Source organism: Schistocerca americana, chromosome 1 (assembly GCF_021461395.2).
Source record: "Schistocerca americana isolate TAMUIC-IGC-003095 chromosome 1, iqSchAmer2.1, whole genome shotgun sequence".
Taxonomy (NCBI): Eukaryota; Metazoa; Arthropoda; class Insecta; order Orthoptera; family Acrididae; genus Schistocerca; species Schistocerca americana.
The window spans coordinates 1,115,930,104-1,115,953,294 of NC_060119.1; the positions used below are offsets into that span (position 1 = coordinate 1,115,930,104).

A 23,191-nucleotide genomic window follows, 5' to 3' on the forward strand; every position below is an offset into this window, starting at 1 on the left:
CAAATCCTGGTCTGGTAAAAATTCTCTGATATCATGGCAGATAAGCTTCTTGGCAGTTTAAAACAATAAGCCAGATAGGGACTCAAACCCAGAATCTTGCCTTTCAAAGGCAATCTTCCTAAAAATAAGCTATCCAGGCATGATTCATAATGTGTCCCCAAAGCACAGTTTTAATCAGCCAGGGAGTTGAAAAGAGTGCACACTTCACTGCAGAGTGAAATATTCATTCTAGGAAAAATGCTTATCTATGAGCCTTGAAATAAACACAACAATGAAACCAGAATGCCTACATGCAAGTGAATGCCTAATAATGAATTATAAGTTATATAAAAAAATGAACCACTTTCATTATTACAATAATATTGTCATGCTCTGTTAAGCACTGACAGAGTATACATACAAAAACTATGTTACATAAAATACAAATATTAGAAATAAGAAATGTAATGAAAAGACTTGGCCTATTAAAAGTGCCAGACTTTTGGAAACTGAGAAGTAATACTGAAATACACAAACAGAAGAAAAAATCACAACACCACGAAGGAGTTGTGCAACATAAACGAATGTTGATAGGCATGTTTCAACATCTGAAAGATGATGTCTATTCAGATTTTATGCCAGTGACATAACTAGTCATGCCACTATGAGGATGCAAATTAGGTTGGTTGGTTGGTTGGTTGGTTTGGGGAAGGAGACCAGACAGCGTGGTCATCGGTCTCATCGGATTAGGGAAGGATTGGGAAGGAAGTCGGCCGTGCCCTTTCAGAGGAACCATCCCGGCATTTGCCTGGAGTGATTTAGGGAAATCACGGAAAACCTAAATCAGGATGGCCGGACGCGGGATTGAACCGTCGTCCTCCCGAATGCGAGTCCAGTGTCTAACCACTGCGCACCCTGCTCGGTGCAAATTAGGTTTGCTTTAACTACATGCTGTAATGGTCATGAGCATTAAGCTACCTTTGATAGTGGACATGGTGAGTTGTTGTTAGTCAAAAAGGTATTAAGGCAATGAAGATGTCATTATCAACATTTCACTGAATTTGACAGAGGTCATCTAATTGGGCTATGAGAAGCTGGATGTTCTTTCTGTGATACTGCAGAAAGACTTGGCAACTACTGTACATGATTGCTGCCAGCAGTGGTCAAAAGAATGTATAGTCGTAAAAAGGCCAGAATCTGGATGGCATATAAGACTATCGTGTTCAGCATATGGCTCTGGTGCATTGTACAGCTCCTGCAGCAGGAATCTGAGTGGCAGTTGGCACCACAGTGAAACAACGAACTGTTAAAAATTGATTACTTCAAGAACAGCTCCGAGACAGGTGCCCTGTAGCGTTCATTCCACTGACCCCAAACCACTGCAGTTTGCAACTTCAGTGGTGTCAAGCAAGATGTCACTGGAGGGCAGGGTGGAAGTCTGTTGTGTTTTCTGATAAAAGCTGTTTCTGCCTCAGTGTCAGTGATGGGCATGTGGTGATTAGGAGGAGGACAGTTGAGGACCTGCAACCAACCTGTCTGTGTGCTGGACATTATTGACATGTATCTGGAGTTGAACGTAGGTATACGTTTGAACATTTTATTTCAGTTATTCCAATAAGATACATGTACCTTTGTGAACTTATCATTTCTGAGAACGCATGATGTTACAGCGTGATTACCTGTAAATATCACATTAATGCAATAAATGCTCAAAATGACGTCCGTCAACCTCAATGCATTTGGCAATATGTGTAACGACACTCCTCTCAACAGCGAGTAGTTCACCTTCCGTAATGTTCGCACACGCATTGACAATGCGCTGACGCATGTTGTCAGTGGATCACGATAGCAAATATCCTTCAACTTTCCCCACAAAACGAAATCTGGGGACATCAGATCCGGTGAACGTGCAGGCCATGGTATGGCGCTTTGACGAACAATCCACCTGTCATGAAATATGCTATTCAATACCGCTTCAGCCGCATGCAAACTATCCATCATGTTGGAAGTACATCGCCATTCTGTCATGCAGTGAAACATCTTGTAGTAACATTAGTAGAACATTACGTAGGAAATCAGCATACACTGCACCAATTAAATTGCCATTGATAAAATGTGGGCCAATTATCCTTCCTTCCATAATGCCGCACCATACATTAACCCATCAAGGTCGCTGATGTTCCACTTGTCGCAGCGCTCATGGATTTTCTGTTGCCCAATGGTGCATATCATGCCGGTTTACATTACAGCTGTCGGTGAATGACGCTTCATCGCTAAATAGAACGCATGCAAAAATTCTGTCATCGTCCCATGATTTCTCTTGCGCCCAGTGGCAGAACTGTACATGACATTCAAAGTCGTCGCCATGCAATTCCTGGTGCATAGAAATATGGTACGGGTGCAATCGATGTTGATGTAGCATCCTCAACACCGACGTTTTTGAGATTCCCGATTCTTGCGCAATTTGTCTGCTACTGATGTGCAGATTAGCTGCAACAGCAGCTAAAACACCTACTTGCACATCATCATTTGTTGCAGGTCGTGGTTGACCTGTTTCCTTAAATACATAACTATCCGGCGAACGGTCCTGACATTTGGATGATGTCATCCAAGATACCAAGCAGCATACATAGCACACGCCCGTTGGGCATTTTGATCACAATAGCCATATATCATCAGGATATTGACCTTTTCCACAATTGGTAAACGGTCCATTTTAACACGGGTAATGTATCACGAAGCGAATACCATCCACACTGGCGGAATGTTATGTGATACCATGTACTTATATATCTAAAAACAAAGATGATGTGACTTACCAAACGAAAGTGCTGGCACGTCGATAGACACACAAATAAACACAAATATACACACAAAATTCTAGCTTTCGCAACCAATGGTTGCTTCGTCAGGAAAGAGGGAAGGAGAGGGAAAGACGAAAGGATGCGGGTTTTAAAGGAGAGGGTAAGGAGTCATTCCAATCCCAGGAGCAGAAAGACTTACCTTAGGGGGAAAAAAGGACGGGTATACACTCGCACACACACACATATCCATCCACACATATACAGACACAAGCAGACATATTAAAAGGCCTTTTGTGTGTATATTTGTGTTTATTTGTGTGTCTATCGACGTGCCAGCGCTTTCGCTTGGTAAGTCACATCGTCTTTGTTTTTAGATATATTTTTCCCACGTGGAATGTTTCCCTCTATTATATTCATACCATGTACTTATACGTTTGTGATTATTACAGCACCATCTATCGCAAAGTTAAAAAAGTGGTCCCATTAAAACATTCATATTTCTTTTGTACTACACAAATATGCAATAAAAATGGGGGTTCCTATTTTAAAAAATGCAGTTGATATCCGTTTGGCCTATGGCAGCGCCATCTACTGAGCCAACCATAGCACCTTCAAGCTAGACGAGTTTTGTTCTTTGTAGTTATTTTGTTTGATGCGTATTTCATGAGATATTTGGCCTGGTCACTATCAATGGTCCACCTTGTATATTAAGAACAATAAGGGATCCAAGACTGAACCCTATAGGACACCATCCTTGATACCTCCCCAGTTAGAGGACTCTGCTGATCTTTGCAGATTATCTGTACTGTTCTGCATTCTTCCAGTTAAGTATGAATTAAACCATTTGTGCACTGTCCCACTCATACCACAATACTTAAGCTTATCTAGAAGAATTTCATGATTCACACAATCAAAAGCCTTTGAGAGATCACAAAATATCCCAATGGGTGATGTTCGGTTATTCAATGCATTTAATATTTGAGGAGTGAAAGCATATATAGCATATTCTGTTGAAAAGCCTTTCTGAAAACCAAACTGACATTTTGTTAGAACTTCATTTTTACAAATATGTGATGCTACTCTTGAATATCAGCGCACACTCCGCTGCAGAGTGAAAATCTCATTCTGGAAACATCCCCCAGGCTGTGGCTAAGCCATGTCTCCGCAATATCCTTTCTTTCAGGAGTGCTAGTTCTGCAAGGTTCGCAGGAGAGCTTCTGTAAAGTTTGGAAGGTAGGAGACGAGGTACTGGCAGAAGTAAAGCTGTGAGTACCGGGCGTGAGTCGTGCTTCGGTAGCTCAGTTGGTAGAGCACTTGCCCGCGAAAGGCAAAGGTCCCGAGTTCGAGTCTCGGTCGGGCACACAGTTTTAATCTGCCAGGAAGTTTCATATCAGCGCACACTCCGCTGCAGAGTGAAAATCTCATTCTGGATACTCTTGAATACATTACATTTTCAAGAATTTTGGATAAACCTGTCAGAACTGAGATTGGATGGTAGTTGTTAGCATCAGACCTATCCCCTTTTTTATGTAATGGTTTAACAATAGCGCATTTCAGTCTATCTGGAAAAATGCCCTGTTTCAGTGAGCTACTACATATGTGGCTAAGAATCCCACTCATTAGTTGGGAACAAGCTTTTAGTACTCTGTTGGAAATGCCATCAATTCCATGTGAGCTTTTACTTTTGAGTGAATTTATTATTTTCCTAATTTCAGTAGGAGAGGTGGGTTGAATTTCAATTTTATCAAATTGCATAGGTACTGCCTCTTCAACATACTGCCTTGCATTTTCTAATGAATAGCTGGATCCTATTTTCTCTGCAACACTCAAAAAATGATTATTAAAAATGTTTTCTACTTCGGACTTCTTGTTAATAAACTTTTCATTGTGTCTGATAGAAATACTGTCTTCCTGTGCTCTTGGTTGCCCTGTTTCCCTTTTAACAATATTCCAAATTGTTTTAATTTTATTATCAGATGTGCTAATCTCAGATGTAATACACATACTTCTGGATTTTTAATAACTTTTCTTAATACAGTGCAGTAGTTTTTGTAATGTTTCGCTGTTTTGGGATCATTACTTCTCCTAGCTATAAGATACATTTCCCTTTTCTGTTTAAAAGATATTTTTATCCCTTTAGTAAGCCATGGCTTTTTACATGGTTTCTTGGGATTATATTTCACTGTTTTCTTAGGAAAACTGTTTTCAAATATACTTACAAAGGTATCATGAAATGGGTTAAATTTTAAATTAGCATCATGTACCCTGTACACCTCATCCCAGTCTAACTGTTTCAAGCTTTCCCTAAAATTTTGAATTGTAAATTGTTAATTGAATGCACTACTTAGGAGGACTGTTTTGCATTACTGTATGTAGCTATATCATATACTGTAACTAGCTGTGCATCATGATCAGACAGACCATTCTTAACAAGAAAAGTTTTTATTTGATTAAATTTATCTTGGTCTATGAAAATATTATCTATCAGTATGCTGCTTTCCTGTACCACCTGAGTAGGAAAATCAATAACTGATGCCAGAACCAAGTAATACTCAAGATCAAGCTTTCTATCAGATTCTTTCAGAAAATCTACATTGAAATCCCTAAAACAATAATCTGCTTTCCTCTGTCTGACAGATAGCACAACAAAGAAACCAAGTTTTTCAAAAATAGTTGCAAATTTCCCAATAGGGACCTATACATAGCTACAATTACAAAAGTGCCATTGATTAGTTTAAGCTCACATGCACATGCTTCTATATGTTGCTCTATGCAAAATTTTTTAGTTTCCAAATTTTTCATACTATGACAGATTTTAATATGTATGGCAACCTCTCCTCTCTCCACAGTGTCTCTGCTTAAATGTGCTGAAAACTTATATCCAACTACAATTATCGTTTCCATACCTGTGACTATATGATGTTCAGACAGGCATAGTCCATCTATTCCACCCTCAGTTTTTAAATCTTCCTAACAAACAAGAAGCTCATCTACTTTGTTTTTTAATCCCCTGATGTTCTGATGCAATATATTAACATTATTTTGCACTGAGCTTTTATGTGAAGCTTGTGACATAGTAACATTATTTTTCACTGTACTGTTATGAGAATTTTGTGATATTTTAATGTCTCTAGTACTTGCCTGTCTGAACTTCTCATTAAGCTTAATTTCAATCAACGTAAGATGATTGGACACTAATCTTAGCCTAAAAAAGTACTCTCATGAGTTTCAGTGCCCTCCCCTTAAAGATTCTGCTATCATTCCAGCCAGTTAACCCTTCCCTTTCCTATCGAGACGCAGGCCATGTCTTGTTAAGTCCCACCTACTAATACCATCAACAGGAGCCAAACTTACGCCTGACAAGGTAGCTGCCCGAAGCAGCTGATCTAGCTCCATATTGACCCTCCTGACAGAGCCGTTCAATTGGAGCCGATCATACTGCATGAAAGCAGGAACCAAGTCCACATTTGTATGGTTCATTGCAGACAACAACTGCAGCATCAACCACAAATTGCATTAACTGTCCCTGTATTGACCGACCAAGTGCAACAGGCATGGAACTCCAATCCACAAACTAATATCTGGCACCTATGCAACACAAAACATGCTTGCATTCAACATTCTGGTGGTTACACTGGTTATTAATGTACCAGAATTTCATATTTGCAATGGTTTATCTCACACACTTACATTAATCTGTAACCTTGCAATGTTAATCACCTAATATGTTACATAGACAAACATATTTCCAAAATTTCATTACTCTACATTAATTGTTTTGGTGTTGCAATTTTTTTCTGTCAGTGTATTAGCAAACACAAAGCTAGGTCAAGAGACAGAGAAAGATTTACAAAGAAAGAACATAAGAGAAGCTGAACCAATACATAAAGATAATTTAAGAACAAAAGTCTTGCAAATGAAAGTACATTAAGGCAGGAATAAAAGAACACTGGCTTTAAGTGGTCTAAGAAAAGGAGAAAGAAATTCAGTGAAAGGATGAAGGAATATTGAAGTGAAATTAATAGAATGTGGAGAACTGATACTGGCAAATCCCTGATGATGATGAAACTTGAATCACTAGCAACAACAAGGTTCTAATATTTGGCATCACATATTTTGTGATGTTAACAAATATTCTGTAATCATCTACATTTCAGCATATTTTCCTTACTACCTGAAATGTATGCATGTATCTCACTTACATCCATGAAATATTTTGGCCATATCCCTCTTATTTGCCGACCTCCTCCCAAATCATAAATTTTGACATTATAGCCTTTGTACTTCAGAGAAGCAGAGGAGAATCCAACTGTAGGTAAGACCGTTTTCACTGGTTCTGGAACAAAATAACAATATTGTCTTATTCTCAAACACCACTGGTGTTGTAACAGAAAAAAGCCACAAGTGATAAAGTATTGTTCTCAAAATTCTTACCTCCTGTAAGTCTTTTGACAACTGTAGTTTTCCCTGCATTGTCAAGTCCAACAAGAATTAAAACAATTTTCCTGTAAAAGAAAATAGAAGCTGTAAATGTAGTAGACTGTAAACAAAAGAATAATAAAATCGAGTTTATAGTCTGAGAATATTTAAATGTATATAAACATGTCAGAACAAAAAAGTAAAAACATATAACTCTATAATAAAAATACTGAGACACACTCAGAACTTAATGGAAACCTTTAACAGACTGTTTATGATGCTCTAATTATTAATACTAACAGCTTCAACACCAAAACATAGTGCATTTTTGTCTGAATCACAAGTATACTTGCTTCACTTGCTATGTAGGTCTGTGTATTATGTGCCTATGAAAATGATAGAATGCTGAAGATTTTATACCACTGTTGTGAATGTGGATGAAAGTGAGAATGACAGAGGAACAGGAAGACACGTAACGGTTATTGGTCAGAAGTAATTTAAAGATTAAAAATTTACTGAAATAATCAATATATGAGTAACTCTTGGGAATATGTTATGCTTCAGTTCATAAGACAGTGCAAAGGATATCCAGGTCCAGCTGCAGAAACTACTAAAAATGTTTACCGAAAGGCAAAACAATAACAGAGTTATTCAGTTCAGACATGAAGATTCTGATACAAATTTTTTTTTCCTCATATACATCACTGGGTTTTTGGCATTCTGTCAGATGGAGTTCTAGAGCTTATACAATAGTTCATTTAGTACTAAGCTGCCAACTTTAGGTACCAGAACATATTTGACAATGTGGCATGTATGAGAAGTATTGCCCACTGCCTGAAAAAAAAAGTAAAGTACCCAGAGGGGGCAGAAAAACATTTGAAACTTCAGGGGTTGGGAGAGTATGTGATGTAGTTAGAGTAATTACAAGACCAATTCAGACTTACAAAGAACTTGCAGTATGAGTCCACTTATCAGTTTGATGTTGCACCGCTTCTGGTCAGGATGGATGCATTTATTCAGTGAGGAAGGGTGCCATAAAGACAGTGCATCCACTACCAAGGAAAGTTGGCTCACAACTGTTGTAACTGATCTTTGATATCCTACATACTGGAAATGAGGCAGAGTTGATGGCTGAGTTGGTTCCATACATTCTATCGGGGACAGATCTGGGGCTCTTGTTGCCCACAGAAGTACCTCGACATCACACATATGGTTGACAGAGATATGCACATGATTCTATTGAAAAGGTTTATCTGGCAGGACTCTGCCAGCTGTCAGATTTGTCCACCTACAAACCCTCTCACGGTGACCCCATTCCAGAAATCCAGTAGGAACTCCAGCCTCTCCTCAAATCCTTAGGCCCATCCCACAACTTCTCCGCAGAGTCTGTCTCTCTCCTCATCCTATCACTCACCACACTTCTATCTTCTACATGCTTCCCAAAATCCATAAACCTAGTGACCCAGGATGCCCCACTGTCACTGGTTACTGTGGTCCCATTGCTCTTGGAGACCAACACCTTCAGCCTATCACCCACAACCTACCCTCCTATATAAATGATAGCAACCATTTCCTCCACCGACTCTCCAAAGCTACTGTTGCTTTACCACAAAATGCCCAGCTCATCACTATTGATGCCACCTCCTTTTAAACTAACATCTCTAATGCCCATGACCTAGCCACTATTGAACATTAACTTTCTCAATGCATGATGGAATCCAAACCTACAGCTTCCTTTCTGGTTACCGTGACCAACTACATACTCACCCACAATTACTTCTCCTCTGGACATTACCTACAAACAAACCAGGGTTATGGCAGTAAGCACCAGCATCGCAGCATCCTATGCCAACCTATTCATGAGCCATCTATAGTAATCCTTCCTAAACACGCAGAACCGCAAATCCCTCATCTGGTTCAGATTCACTGATAACATCATGATCTGGATTGAGGGTGAGGGCACCCCAACTACATTCCTCCAGAACCTCAACACCTTCTCACTCATTCACTTCACCTGGGCATCCTCAACTCAACAAGCCACCTTTCTCAATGCTTACATCCATCTCAGAGATGGCTACATCAGTACCTCTATCCATATCAAACCTCACCAGCAGTACCTCCACTTCGACAGCTGCCACCCATTTCATGCCATGAAGTCCTTTCCACATAGTCCAGCCACCCGTGGCTGTTGCATCTATAGTTAGGAGCAGTCCTTCTCAAAATATACCAACTGTCTCACTGAGGCTTTCAAAGACCATAATTGCCCTGCCAACCTTGTACAGAAATAGATCTGTGCTTTATCTCTCCATTCACTCACCACCTCCCAAAGTCCCACTGTCGAGCCACAGAGGAGCATTCCTCTCATGACTCAGTACCACCCAGTTCTGGAGCAACTGAATCACATTCCTTGCCAGGGTTTCAGTTACCTCTCATTGTGCCCCGAAATGAGGAATGTCCTACCCACAATCCTCCCCACATCTCCCACAGTGGCATTCTGCTGCGCACTGAACCTCCACAATGTCCTCGTCATTCTTGCACGATCCCTGTTCACAACCCCTTGCCTCATGGCTCATATCCCTAGATGCAAGACCTGTGCCATACGACCTCCCGCCAAAGCCTACTCCAGTAACTTCGCAAGCATCACCTATCCACCAAAGGCAGGGCTACCTGTGAAACCAGTCATGTGAACTACAAGCTAAGCTGCAACCACTGTGCTTCATTCTAAAAGGGCAAGGCAGCCAACAAGCTGCCTGTCCACATAAATGGCCACTGACAAACTGTGGTCAAGAAACAGCTGGACCACCCAGTTGTTGAGCACATTACCCAACACCATGCTCTTCACTTTAATGACTGCTCCAAAGCATATGCCATCTGGATTCTTCCTATCAACACTAGCTTTTCTGAACTGCACAGTGGGGAACTCTCCCCATAATACATCTTACATTCCTGTAACTCTCCTGGCATCAATCTTCGTTAGTAATTGTCTTTCACCCACCTATCCCCTTCCATTTACACTTCACAGTCTCCTATTCCGCAAGTTCACCCACAGTGTTTTTACTTCTCTCTTCCCCCCCCCCCCCCTCCATCTAACCTCACAACTGCACCTAGTTGCCTTACCCTCTCCCCCTCTCCCTTCCCCATCCTTTATGCTCCCACAAACTGCACTTCACCATCCCCGACCCGTACCATGCTCTCCCTACCCCAGCCTACTTCTGACCCCCACCACCCAGATTGCTTCTTTCATCACACGCTGTTGCTCACAGTCTGGTCTTGGCAGCCAGAGACAATGGTCATGTGTGTGTGTGTGTGTGTGTGTGTGTTTACATTGTCTATTTCAGAGAAGCTCTTCTGGTCAAAAGCTTATGTGTTTAGTAATCTTTTTGTTGTGTCTGTCTGTCACTCAAAATCTCAACTATATGGTGAGTAGCAATCTATCCTTTTTATAATATTGTCATTATTCCATCCTGGATTTTCCATTGACTGATTAGTACTACTCGTACAGTACACATTTTATGTATCCAGTCTATTGGTCTTAATGTTAGGTCAGAGTTCTTGTGCTTAAGTCATAATATACAGGACTCATAATTAATCATAATGAACACCAACTATTAAGTCGATAATATTTTTTATCTTTAAGTGCTAATGTCATTACACATTGTTAATCAGTTTCCAACTGAACTGAATCTGGTTATAGTGGGAGTGTATACCACTCTCCATGAGCAAAACCATTTACAGCATTGATACCAACCTCTATACTGATCATAACAGAACATTAATTTGACAGGTACATTGAGACGAAATGAAAACTATTTTATGCCCAGTAGGCTGTACAGGCAGAATGTGAAATCAGGTTACTATCAACCAAGGGAAACATCATACTATACAGTACAAGTTGCTAAAATGCTATAATTATCTAGTTTGACCCATGATTTTATCATTCATAGTGTAAGTAAAATTATTAATACAAAAGCATTTTTTACCTTACATGCATTCTCTAGGTATGTAAGTGAGAGACTGTCAAAGGTAAATCAATAGTTATTAGAATCACAAGGAATCATTAATACTGCACAGTATAGCTATCCCTTGTCACATACTCAATCCAGTTTATCACAAGTGGATGTGCACTTAGATGACCATGAGTCAGAAAGGTGCCATTATGTCACACCTCTGAGGCAATGTCATGGTGGTTTTCTTGGTGTACTGATAACACTATTGTGTCAAAATGGAAAGATCAAAAGTTGGAATACAATAGATGCAACTACTTCTGCTACACCTGTCTGGTGACCTATTACCTGTGCCACATGGCTCAGAACGTCACCAGACAGGTGGAGGTGCATGAAAAACAAACAAGTCAAGGGAGTATTCCAAAGAGTGTAACTAAAGACATAGGGAAATGGAAAAATATGAACTACTGCGGTTCAGGTCTAGCGGCATGAGTCTGTGGCAAATTCACCACTGAAGGCAGAAATGTGGTGTAGTTAGCTTTACTGTATGACCACAACTGCTAATTGGTCAGCAAGACAGGCATGATTCTGCGGCAAAGAGCATCCAGAAATTTAGCACAGCGGCTCTAGTGCTCAAAGATGTATCAGTACTGTATAATAGTCAAAGTCGATATTTATGGCCTCTGGCAGGCTTTCAAAATCACCAGGGTACCAGATCCCTCCCCTCTGAAATGGGCGCTTAGGGCCGGAAGTGACATGGGTAATTTTTCAGAAAGTGAACTGGCAGCACTTTCGGTGTCCTTACACTTGAACCAGCCAGTTGGTGTGGTGGAGATCTCCACTTGCTTGCCTGTATCCATGGTAACTGCTGCTGAGGTTCTGGAATGCAAGTCATACCCATTCAGTTGCGGGACTGACAAAGGCAAGTTCTCCATTTCTGGTTGGACCACCAGCAGCGGTGCAGTTGGATGGTGTGGATAGAGTTGACTAGTATGATGACTTTCCAAACCCCTCAGAGTGTTAACTGTCGCAAGACGCCACCAGGGGGATGGGTGGTAACCACTGTAACCAACATATACAAGTCTTTTGTGCCAACAAGTGCGCCTATACTGCTGTGTCTGTTGGCTATTGACTGCTGAGCTGGATCTGGAGTTCCCAGGACAGTGGGGCTAGGAGATGGAGGAGACTATGCACCTGTCACCCATGGAGGAACTCTCCTGGGCTACGGTTGTGGATGGGAGTGACACTGTATGTGCTCAAGAACATCATGAGCAAGCTGTGGTGGTTGTGATTCTCACCACTTTTACTATTTGCTGCATAAATGTCTGCACCATATGCTTTGCTTCGCCATTGGAGGACGTGTGAAATGCTGGACTAAATAATTTTTGAATGCCATATGAGGTGCAGAACTGTTCAAAAACTGTCACCGTGAATTGGAGCTGACCGTATGACATGACTGTTCATGGAATCCCTTCCTTGGTAAGAATCTGGGTGAGGGTTAGGAACGCCCCAGGGAAGTGTGATAGGACTGCTGTTATTTTCCATATAGCCTACATAAATGATCTGGTGGATAACACAAACAGCAAGCTGCAGTTGTTTGCTGATGATGACGTGGTGTATGGGAAGGTGTCATCATTGAGTGACTGTAATGGGAGAGAAAATGGCTTATTCCCTTTGTCAGAAAAGTTCCAGCACAGGTCTTTTTTAAAGTAGAAAACTGCACTTACCAAGTAATGACCCCAGCTCCTATCGAAGTAGTCCCCTTGGCTATCTATCTACAGTTGCCAGTATTTCTGGAGGTCTTGGAAGTGAGCAGGGAAATTTTCCAACTGTGATGCTTGTAGGCTAATTTGTCGCAGCCCATTGGATGTTTGCGATATCTTGATGAGGCTTTCCTTTCAGTTGCCTCTTCAATAATGGGAAAAAAAGAAGTTGCAATGCCACAGGATGGACAAATATGGTGGTTGTGGGATGGCAATAGCAGAATGTCTCGTCAGATACTTTGTAACAGATAAAGCAGTATGGTGTCTTGCAGTGTCATCCAGTGCAAACCGGCCCTGAGAATGCCACAGATCAGTGCAGCAATGTCAAATTGCTTGTCACAAACATTTCAAGACTTTGATGTAATGAGTTTGGTTCACTATTTGACCTGGAGGAACATACTCATGATGAACTAATCCTATACTATCGAAGAATGCAATCAACATTTTCTTTTTTCTCAAAGGCTGTCATCTGACTGTCTCGTGTTTTTATGTGCCCCTATTTGCAACAGCTGTGATCATGGATACAGATAAAAGGCGGAAAAACTATTTCTGTGGCCACAGAGTGCAAAGCAATGAAACATGAACCAACTTAAGTGCACAGATTTTTTCAAGGTTAAAACTGCATGAGGAAAATAATACTAAACTCAGAGAGGAAGAACATCAAATATGGCACAATGTCAAGGAATATCCTTGCTCCTGACATACTTTTACAACCATAAGGGAGATTATACATCATATAAAAGAGAAAAGTGTCTCAAATGAAACTACAGCAAAACAAAGGCAGCAAAATTTCCTCTTTCCACACACAAGAAGCCTGACAGATATGTCTAACAGCTGGTGGATTTGACAAATTGCAGAGTTTTGGCTTCTTTGATTCAGCATAACAGAAAAGACACAGCATGACTAAATTGAATTTGACAAGCATTAAACAGGAATGTTGTGCTGGATACTGGTGAAGACATAACAAAAAAACCAAATGGGAGGACAATTACATTTTAAAAAAGGAGATGCAAAGAATGACCAGCATTGGGAGAACTGATTGAGGATGGAGTGAAGCTGAAGTATGCAACAACTGAACAGATATCAAAGGGAAGACACAGATGGGTGGTGGATTACAAGCATGTCATGGACATCAGGAGCCTGCCTGCACTGCTACATAGAAGCAGCAATTTAGGTCATTATGGCTGGGATGAAAAGAATACACAGAAACAATTACAAAACCTGTCTAACCATTACTGTTTTTTTCTTAAAAATTTCTCTCCTGAAGGCAAGTACTGGCCAGTCATACTATTTCCCTGTAATTTTACAGATTTCTTGAGTGATTTTTCCTGTTGTTCAACTATTATGTCAGCTGTGTTGGATATGACATGTCTACATCATCAATCAATTACATACCTTTCCCATTCAAGAACTATGCTATATGAAAATGTCTTAAGCAGGTTAAATATAAGAAAGAAGCAAACACTGAATTATGAGGATGCAATATTACGTTGATCATGACTAGGGAACGGACTTTTATGTACATAATTTTTTTTCCTCACAGGTAAAAAACTTTAAGAGAGGAATTCCCAGAACAGCACACTTCGATCGTGTAAAAAATTCTATTTCACATAAAAATACATAATTCGTCATTTTGCTGTGTTATAATTTTTAGAAAAAGTCTCATGTATTGTCATATTGCGATAAAGAAGTTTGAATGAACTGCTCTGATAAATGTATTGAGTAGAGAGTGACCTCCACTACATGTGCTGCCTTGTTATCTGAAAGGGGAATCACTTATCTATGATGCGGACGGCTGACACAATGTACACAACAGTTTTCAGCCATTGCTCCTGTCTTGTTTAGTGCACAGTGATTATATGTTATGGTATCTTAAATAATAGCCATGTATGGAAGTGAAATGTGGACAGTAAATAGTTTAGACAAGAAGAGAATAGAAGCTTTCGAAATGTGGTGCTACAGAAGAATGCTGAAGATTGGATGGGTAGATCACATAACTAATGAGGAGGTATTGAATAGAATTGGGGAGAAGAGGAGCTTGTGGTACAACTTGACTAGAAGAAGGGATCGGTTGGTAGGACATGTTCTGAGACATCGAGGGATCATCAATTTAGTATTGGAGGGCAGCGTGGAGGGTAAAAATCGTAGAGGGAGACCAAGAGATGAATACACTAAGCAGATTCAGAAGGATGTAGGCTGCAGTAGGTACTGGGAGATGAAGAAGCTTGCACAGGATAGAGCAGCATGGAGAGCTGCATCAAACCAGTCTCAGAACTGAAGACCACAACAACAACATCTTAAATAAGTGACTGGCGATATAATCCCAAAAGTAAAGTCAAATTTTCACTCTTCTTTGCAACATGTCGCTGAATTTAGTGAATTCTCTACAATTGGTGAAAGAATTCCATACTGTCAAAAATGTGTCTTGCAACATCTAGCAGATAGTAAACACAGAATGGGCATTTCCTATACAACTTCTAGGCAAGGAAAAAAACAATAAGGCCAAGCAATCTTTTAAAACTGATATTGTTAACCTAAGGAAGCAGATTAACAGCAAAACAGTAGAATAGTCTGACAACATAAGCAAAGCATCTTGGAAGCTGATTGACAAATACCGAAAAGGTCCCAACAAGATGAACATGGAACCACTCAGCATAAGACATGATGGAAACATTATAAAAAACTCAGATACTATATGTAATATTTTTAATAAGTACTACATTTCTGGTGAACAATCAATCCATATTATAGATTCACAGGTAGAGATCCAATTCTATCGCACCCAGTGTACCGAATTTGAATTTGTGGAAGTGAACGAGCAGGAGGTTCGCAGGGCAATATACATGCTAAAGAAAAAATTTCATCTGGATGGGATGGCGTATCCAGTGCCATTACAAAAACGTGCTTAAAAGAAAACTCTAAACATCTTACTCACCTGATTAATTGCAGCATTAGAGAAAACATGTATCCAACAGTTCTAAAAATGAGTGTAGTGAAGCCAGTGTATAAAAAGGGAAGTAAGGAAGATGTCTCCAACTATAGACCAATATCATTAATTCTCAGTTTCAGTAAGATATTTGAAAGCATTATCCTTTCTGAGCTAAGTGCCTTTTTCACAAAACATAAACTGCTTGTAGATTCGCAGCATGGCTTCAGAAAAGAGCTAAGTACAACCACAGCTATAACACAGTTCATCGATGAAGTTTACTGTCTGTTGGCCCAGAAGATGCAGACTGCAGGTATATTTTCGAACCTGACAAGAGCATTTGATACAGTAAAGCATAGGGTACTTCTTAAAAAGCTAAACTCTTTCAGTATTGGGGATCAAGCCATGAATCTTCTAACCACATACCTGCTGAATCGTATATTAACGACATTGCACAACCCATTAATTCTCATATTGTAAGCTATGCAGATGACACGTCAATCATATTCTATGGGAGTGAATCTAATGAGCTAGAATCTCTTGCTACTAGTGGTGTAACAGAAGTAACAAAATACTTCAATGATCAGGGACTCAAGGTGAATGTCACTAAATCTCAACTACTGACATTTAAAACAGGCAGTTCTCACCACAAAAATATGAATAGCGTGTGGACTATCTCTACAACAGAAAATGATAACTGTAAATTCCTGGGTGTGTATGTTGATGAAAATTTGTGATGGACATACTACATTAATTTCGTGTGTGGAAAAGTCAGTAGTGCCATATATCTCCTCAGCCAGCTTGCAAAGATAGTTCCTAGCCAAGCACTGAGACTAGTATATTATGGAACACTTTACCCCTTTCTCTATTACGGAATTGAACTATGAGGCTGTGCAGCTGATGTACATTTAAAAAGCATACTACTGCTACAGAAAAGAGCAGTAAGACATATACATGGGAAGGGACATAGAGATTCATGTCGTGAAGTGTTTGTGCAGCACAAATATCTGACAATATAGTCTCTGTACATCTTCAAAATAGTTGTATTTTTTATAAGTCAACCAACAGAAGCTATCTAGGGCAGTGATGTACCTGATCACAACACTAGAACAAAGTGTAACTATTTCCATAACAGAACAATGTTAAAAATGACTGATAGAAGTCCGTATGTCAGTGGTTTGATTTGGTATAACAAGCTACCAAATGCTCTAAGAACATACATGGGAAATGTTCTTAAAACAAAATTAAAATCTTTTCTGATAAAAAAAATGTTCATATTCTTTCAACAAATTTTAAGATAGTGATTGTAACATGAGGCATTAGCATATCAGTTGTAATGTGATAAATGTAAAGAATAGACATAAGAAGCAACAGCTACAGAATATAGTGTATTTTATAAATGTAACTTTTATAAGTGTAAATATAACCATAGTATTAAGTCTTACATTTGCAAAAGCCATCATTACGATGGCTCCACACAAAGAAAATGTAAATAAATAAATCAATAAACAAGTTCTTTTAGGTGAAGCGGCTTCCTCTTCACATATTGTAGTTTCAAAAAGCTTTGAATATTACGTAGTTTTATGTAATACTTTTCTTGTGTGTGTCACTCCTTTATATAAATTGAGAAGTCCAGTGCTCAAAAATTTTCTTATGAAATACAAAAATGTTGAAAAACCAGAAGAGTCAACATTAAGAAAATTGTAGGAGCAATTGTTACAAAGAAATTAAAGAAAGATCAGAGCAGAATGTCAAAGTAAAAGAATAATAAAAAAACTGGGTAAGCGTTGGTGAATTACCAGACTCTAGCAGTAGGAAAAGGGGAAATGTGATAGGGGTGATAGGAAACGATGAAATAATTACCAACTGGTTTATTTTATTAATAAGTAAAGAAATACTGACACTGAATTATGTAATAATGGCTCACTTTTTCAATGAATCTCTCAGCTATTATGCCTGAATGGGGTGAATTTGTACTTAAGGATGCTGCTTCATATATGAAGAGGGCAAGCAAAAGCCTTTCTATAAGATACCCACACATGATATATGAAATTTGTATAGAACGTGAATTACACAGAGTATGTGAGCAGATACATACAGTATCCTACAGTGGACAAATTGATCTCATATGGCAAAAAGGTGTTTGTGAAAGTGCAAACAATAATTGATTTGTTCAAAGCCAAACATCCAGATCTTGCAGTTACATGTAGATCCATAGTTATTTTTTGGGGGACAAGGTTGGAAGCAGCAGTTTATTGTGCAAACAATTTAGAAAATTTTAAATCAATGATTGATGAACTAAATGAGAATTACACTTCTTAAGTTGAATTTTTCAGAACTTACTCATCATCAGCACAATAAAAAAACTGTCTTACACATCTGCAAATATGAGTTCTTTATTTCACTAAATAAAAAAATTAGAAACATCAACCAGCTTGTTTGCCAGGCAGCTAATGAATTGCATGATACTGAAAAAAAATTAATTCACCCAAAGATCCAAAAGTAGGAGTCACTAAACAGAAATTTAGAAGTGTGTTCAAAGAAAATGGTGGATTTCATACTATGTGTAAAACTGCCAATATTTTGGAAGGAGAAGTAGACATTAGTGAAACTGAAAATGTGTCTGCCAGTAACATTCCTCTGACAAAATATGCAGGACTCTTCATCATGTGATGCTGAAAGATCCTTTATGTAGTATCGTGCATTGTTTTGACATGACCAACATCAACCTGTGATGGAAAAGTTGAAGAAAGTCTTCATGGTTCAGTGCGACAGCAAGTTGTTTCAATCCACCACTATGTGAGCACAATTAGTGAGTGATTTTTTTAAAATAGGCATTTAGAATTTTGAAATATTGAAACACAATATTTTTAACATATTTTTATATTTTTCCTAAATACAATTTTTTTTTTTTAAAAAAAAAAAAAGCTCATAAAATCCATTCCCTAACCATAAGTCTCGAACTTGAAACCTTGTGCCGGAGTCTTGAAACTTGCCTTGTTAGGTTTTTATCAGAAGCAAGGAGTACACTCACATGTAACTGTGAAGGAATATACATCAAGTATTGGATCAAGTCAGGATGAAACAAGGAACATTACACTATTTTAATAGTTCAATGTTTGTATAAATAATAAAATTTATTATATAGAAATGTGGGTGGAATGCATAGAGATCAGAAGTCACTAGTTTCCTTATAACTTTTGTTCCTTCTCTATGTAGTACACCTCTCAAGTCCCCCCCACCCTCTCTCTCTCTCTCTCTCTCTCTCTCTCTCTCTCTCTCCCTTTTTCTCTCACCAGTAACCAAAGGAATAAATAACAGACCAATCAAAAGGACACAATAATTAATAAACTTAAATCAAACTGTACTGCATAACTTTCTATAATATTCTTTCAGTTGAAAACCATCATATCATAAAGTAAACCAATGCTTTAGCTATTATTGCAAACTGTTCTTGTCATGGTATATATAGGGCGAACCAAAAATTCACTCACAAACTTTCAGAGATGGTAGTATGAAGCAAAATGAGAAAAAAGTGTAGTAAACATCAATCTAAAATTAATACCTTCAGAGTTATGAGTTCTTGTTCCGTAGAAAAGATGCATTTCACAGTAGCGAAGATGAATAGATGCCCGTAGCTCTTAATGTTTGCACTTTAGAGCCCATGTTTACTAGACTTTCTTTCCTTCTTTTGTCCTAACTACCACCTCTCAAACTATGGACAGCAAAGGGCTTTCAGTAGAAGTGGGTCTAACAGTAGCGAAAATGAACAAGTGCTTAATAGATCTTAAGGTATGCATTTATAGCCCATGTTTACCCAATCTTTTTTTCTTGTTTTGCTCGATACTGCCACTTCTGAAAGTTTGTCGGTGAAGTTCTGCATATACTCAGCTATCTTGATGGGTGCTTGCAACAGTGGCCAAAACGTTTTGCTACCTTTGCAATGTGACCTGTTCTGTAAGCCACATGAATATTTTTGAACATTATACAGAGGAAAGCGTTTCTGAAGAAGAGAAATTTGTTAACATCGAGTATAGATTTAAGTGTCAGGAAGTCGTTTCTGAAAGTATTTGTATGGAGTGTAGCCATGTATGGAAGTGAAATGTGGATGATAAATAGTTTAGACAGAAGGAGAATAGAAGCTTTCGAAATGTGGTGCTACAGAAGAATGCTGAAGGTTAGATGGGTAGATCACATAACCAATGAGGTACTGAACAGAATTGGAGAGAAGGGAAATTTGTGGCACAACTTGACAAGAAGAAGGGATTGGTTGGTAGGACATATTCTGAGGCATCAAGGGATCACCAATTTAGTATTGGAGGGCAGCGTGGAGGGTAAAAATCGCAGAGGGAGACCAAGAGATGAATACACTAAACAGATTCAGAAGGATGTAGATTACAGTATGTACTGGGAGATGAAGAAGCTTGCACAGGATAGAGTAGCATGGAGAGCTGCATCAAAAGCAGTCTCTGGACTGAAGACCACAACAAAAGAGTACTGAAAAACTTTCATAACTAGTGCCACTTACTCTCTACTTTTTCACTGCAGTTTTTTGTAAGGAAAGCATATGAGTATTTTCCTGTTCATTTAGTGTGAGATATCTGGCAACCTGGGAAAGACATTCACGTGTGAAACACTTCCTGGGCAAAATGCATTTTCATTTCAGTATTTCAAAAACTTCCATAAGACCTTATATACAGTGTGTGTTTTGCATTCTATGTGTTCCTTTCATTCGCAAGATTTTCTTCCACTCCGTAGGTGTCACATCTTTGAGAAGATCTGGAAATACACACAAGCTATCAGCACATTATAGCTGGATTCCCAGTTAGCACCAGGACAGTGATGGCTGTTGTTAAGAACTAGGTGTTAGCAACCTCTCTCCCAGCTGCATTCCAGACTTCTAGAAGTCAATCACATTCCCTACACTAGTACAGTAGTAAGAATGATGTGCAAGTGACATTTTCATACAGTTAATTACTTTTGAGATTCACAAAGATGGGTGGCAAATGAGGAAGAAAACCTTTCAGGAGTGGAGAAATTGCAAAATGTATGGAAGTACGTTAAAATAAGATAGTGTCTATCTGTGATGTGGCAAGGGATTCTTAGCAAATGAAAGGATCATGAAGAAACTGCTCGTGAAGCGGCAACACTGGAGAAAAATTGAAACCTGGGTGGCATGTTGAGCTGGGACATTTTATATCAGCAGATACATCAAGATATTGCTGTTCCAATTCTCCTAATGAGCCAGCAATTCAAGTAAATTATCTAGGAATTGTAAGATGGATGTAGAAGCTTTAACCGCTCTCACAGGTTGTTTCCAATGTTTTAAAGGACATGAAACTGTTTAATGAAAGTGAAAAAATTAATGAAATAACAAGATGTTATTGCCTCCAAAAATAATGTTGTAGCAGGCCTGATACAAAAAAAGAAATAAATTAATTAATTAACTAATTAAAAAAGCTGCATTTCTAGTACAGAGTTTCCCAGCAATTTGTTGACATCTTGAGGAGCCGAGTATTCTGTCAGATATCAGCATCATTTACGACAATATTTCGACAATCTGACTCAATATCTTCATCAGGTGTTACCTGATATCCATCTTCAGTAGCACCTGATGAAGATCCTGAATCGCGTTGTCGAAATATTGTCCATAATTTACACTTGTATCTGACACAATACCCAACACCTCAAGATGTCAACTGTTTTATGCTCAAAAATGAAACTTGTTGGCAAACTTACAGTGATGGTCCTCACATGCATCAGTGTTAACAGAATAGAGGAACTTATGTTGCTCCTCATAGTGAAACAGAAAATCGTTAATTAAAAAGAAGAAAAAAAATAGCAAACCATTGCACAAGCATATGAATCAGTGATGAGCCTGGATAACAGATCACTCCTGAAAGTCTTTTCCAAAAAAAAAATTTTCTTAATGTGGATAACAGTGTTGCCAATATGAAAGCTGTTCCTCTGCAAAACAACTAGTAAACTTCAGCCCATGAATCCAGGAATTATAAACATTGGATAACAGTTACTGAAGCATGCATATTGTTCAAGAGCATCTAAAACATCATACATAATCTGCAAAGCAGACAGAGAAATCTAAGTGGGTATATAGCATTCTACTTCAGCTGCACAAGATGCCTTGGCATCTACAGTCATTGGGAACTACTCCTGGAATATTGGAGTTTTTGAAGTGAGTATATTAATCTCATATTTTCTGGGGAAAGTTGCTTGTAGAGAATACATTGGATAAATTTTTCGTCATACACATCTTGACCAGATGGTAAAGATCCTGATCATGAAAGCTAGCAGGCAGTCAGAGAAAGACTCTGTTACATCTATTCCCAAGATTTTGTTTTCATTGATGATCACATTATGTCAAATAGATGCTCGACACACACAAATACATGATGGTGGAGAAGATAAAATGTTTTAGATAAAGCAGAATTAAAACACGAATCATATGCTGTTTCTTCAAATTATCAATCTCAATGGCAGATTTGGTTTTACAGGAAAGATTAAACTGCTTGATGGAGTTAAATGTAATCTAACAGCACAAAAAGCTTCATGATTAAATTCCAATGCTAAGAAGCCCCACACATTTCAGAAGATTCCCTTGACAATGCAGACTATTTCTGTGCTCCCAGAACAGCAGTTGGCATTGTTACAATATTGCATTCATTTCTTTTGTTAAAATTTGGAATGTAGCTGCATATTTACATTTGGTGTCACAAAAATTACCATGATGACCTATAGCAGCCACTTCCAGGTGACATTTTACCACTTGCACTTGACTTTATGACACTTAAAGAGTGTCTTAACAAGATTTTATTTCAGTTTCTTTTAATCAGTTTCACCATTTAAAAAAGCTACTCACTGTGTTCAGTGCTACTTCTGTGATATATTGTGAGCACTGGTTTATTTATTAATAGGATGGTCCATAAGTTCATAGCATTTTTGGTTCTCATGTTGGTATTCCTGCTGCTGTGGGTTTATTTTTTGATTGTAAGTTTTTATTTGTAATTCACTGTCGCTATTTCAGTTTACACATTGTCATCTTGTCACTTGTAGATAATGAGTGGAGCTTTGAATGCTAGAAAATGGATTGCCAAGTGGATCACTCAGAAGATTTCCAACATATTCTTCTGTTTGAGTTCAGTAGAGAGGTGACAGCAGTGGTGGCAGACAGAAACATTTGTGGAGTGTATGGGGATAATGCCAGTGGATACAGCACAGCAAGAAAATGGTTTTCTCGTTTTATGGAGGATTGTTTTGACTTTAGTGACTCTCCACATTCAGGAAGACATTCGGGATTTGATGAAGATTGTTTCAATGCATAGTCCACAGTGATTCACA

General features: G+C 38.7%; 1 protein-coding gene across 3 annotated transcripts in view; it reads right to left on the reverse strand.

Annotated features, from left to right (window-relative positions):
* The window catches only part of LOC124618800 (ADP-ribosylation factor-like protein 13B), a 201,748-nt gene that overhangs the window by 161,526 nt on the left and 17,031 nt on the right, over positions 1-23,191 (reverse strand). For all 3 annotated transcript variants that reach the window (XM_047145379.1, XM_047145378.1, XM_047145377.1), the window contains exons 2-3: positions 7,218-7,288; positions 6,986-7,119 (exon numbers count right to left, since the gene is read on the reverse strand). In XM_047145379.1, coding sequence (XP_047001335.1) covers positions 6,986-7,119; positions 7,218-7,288 — 205 coding nt within the window. The remainder of the gene's footprint in view (positions 1-6,985; positions 7,120-7,217; positions 7,289-23,191) is intronic.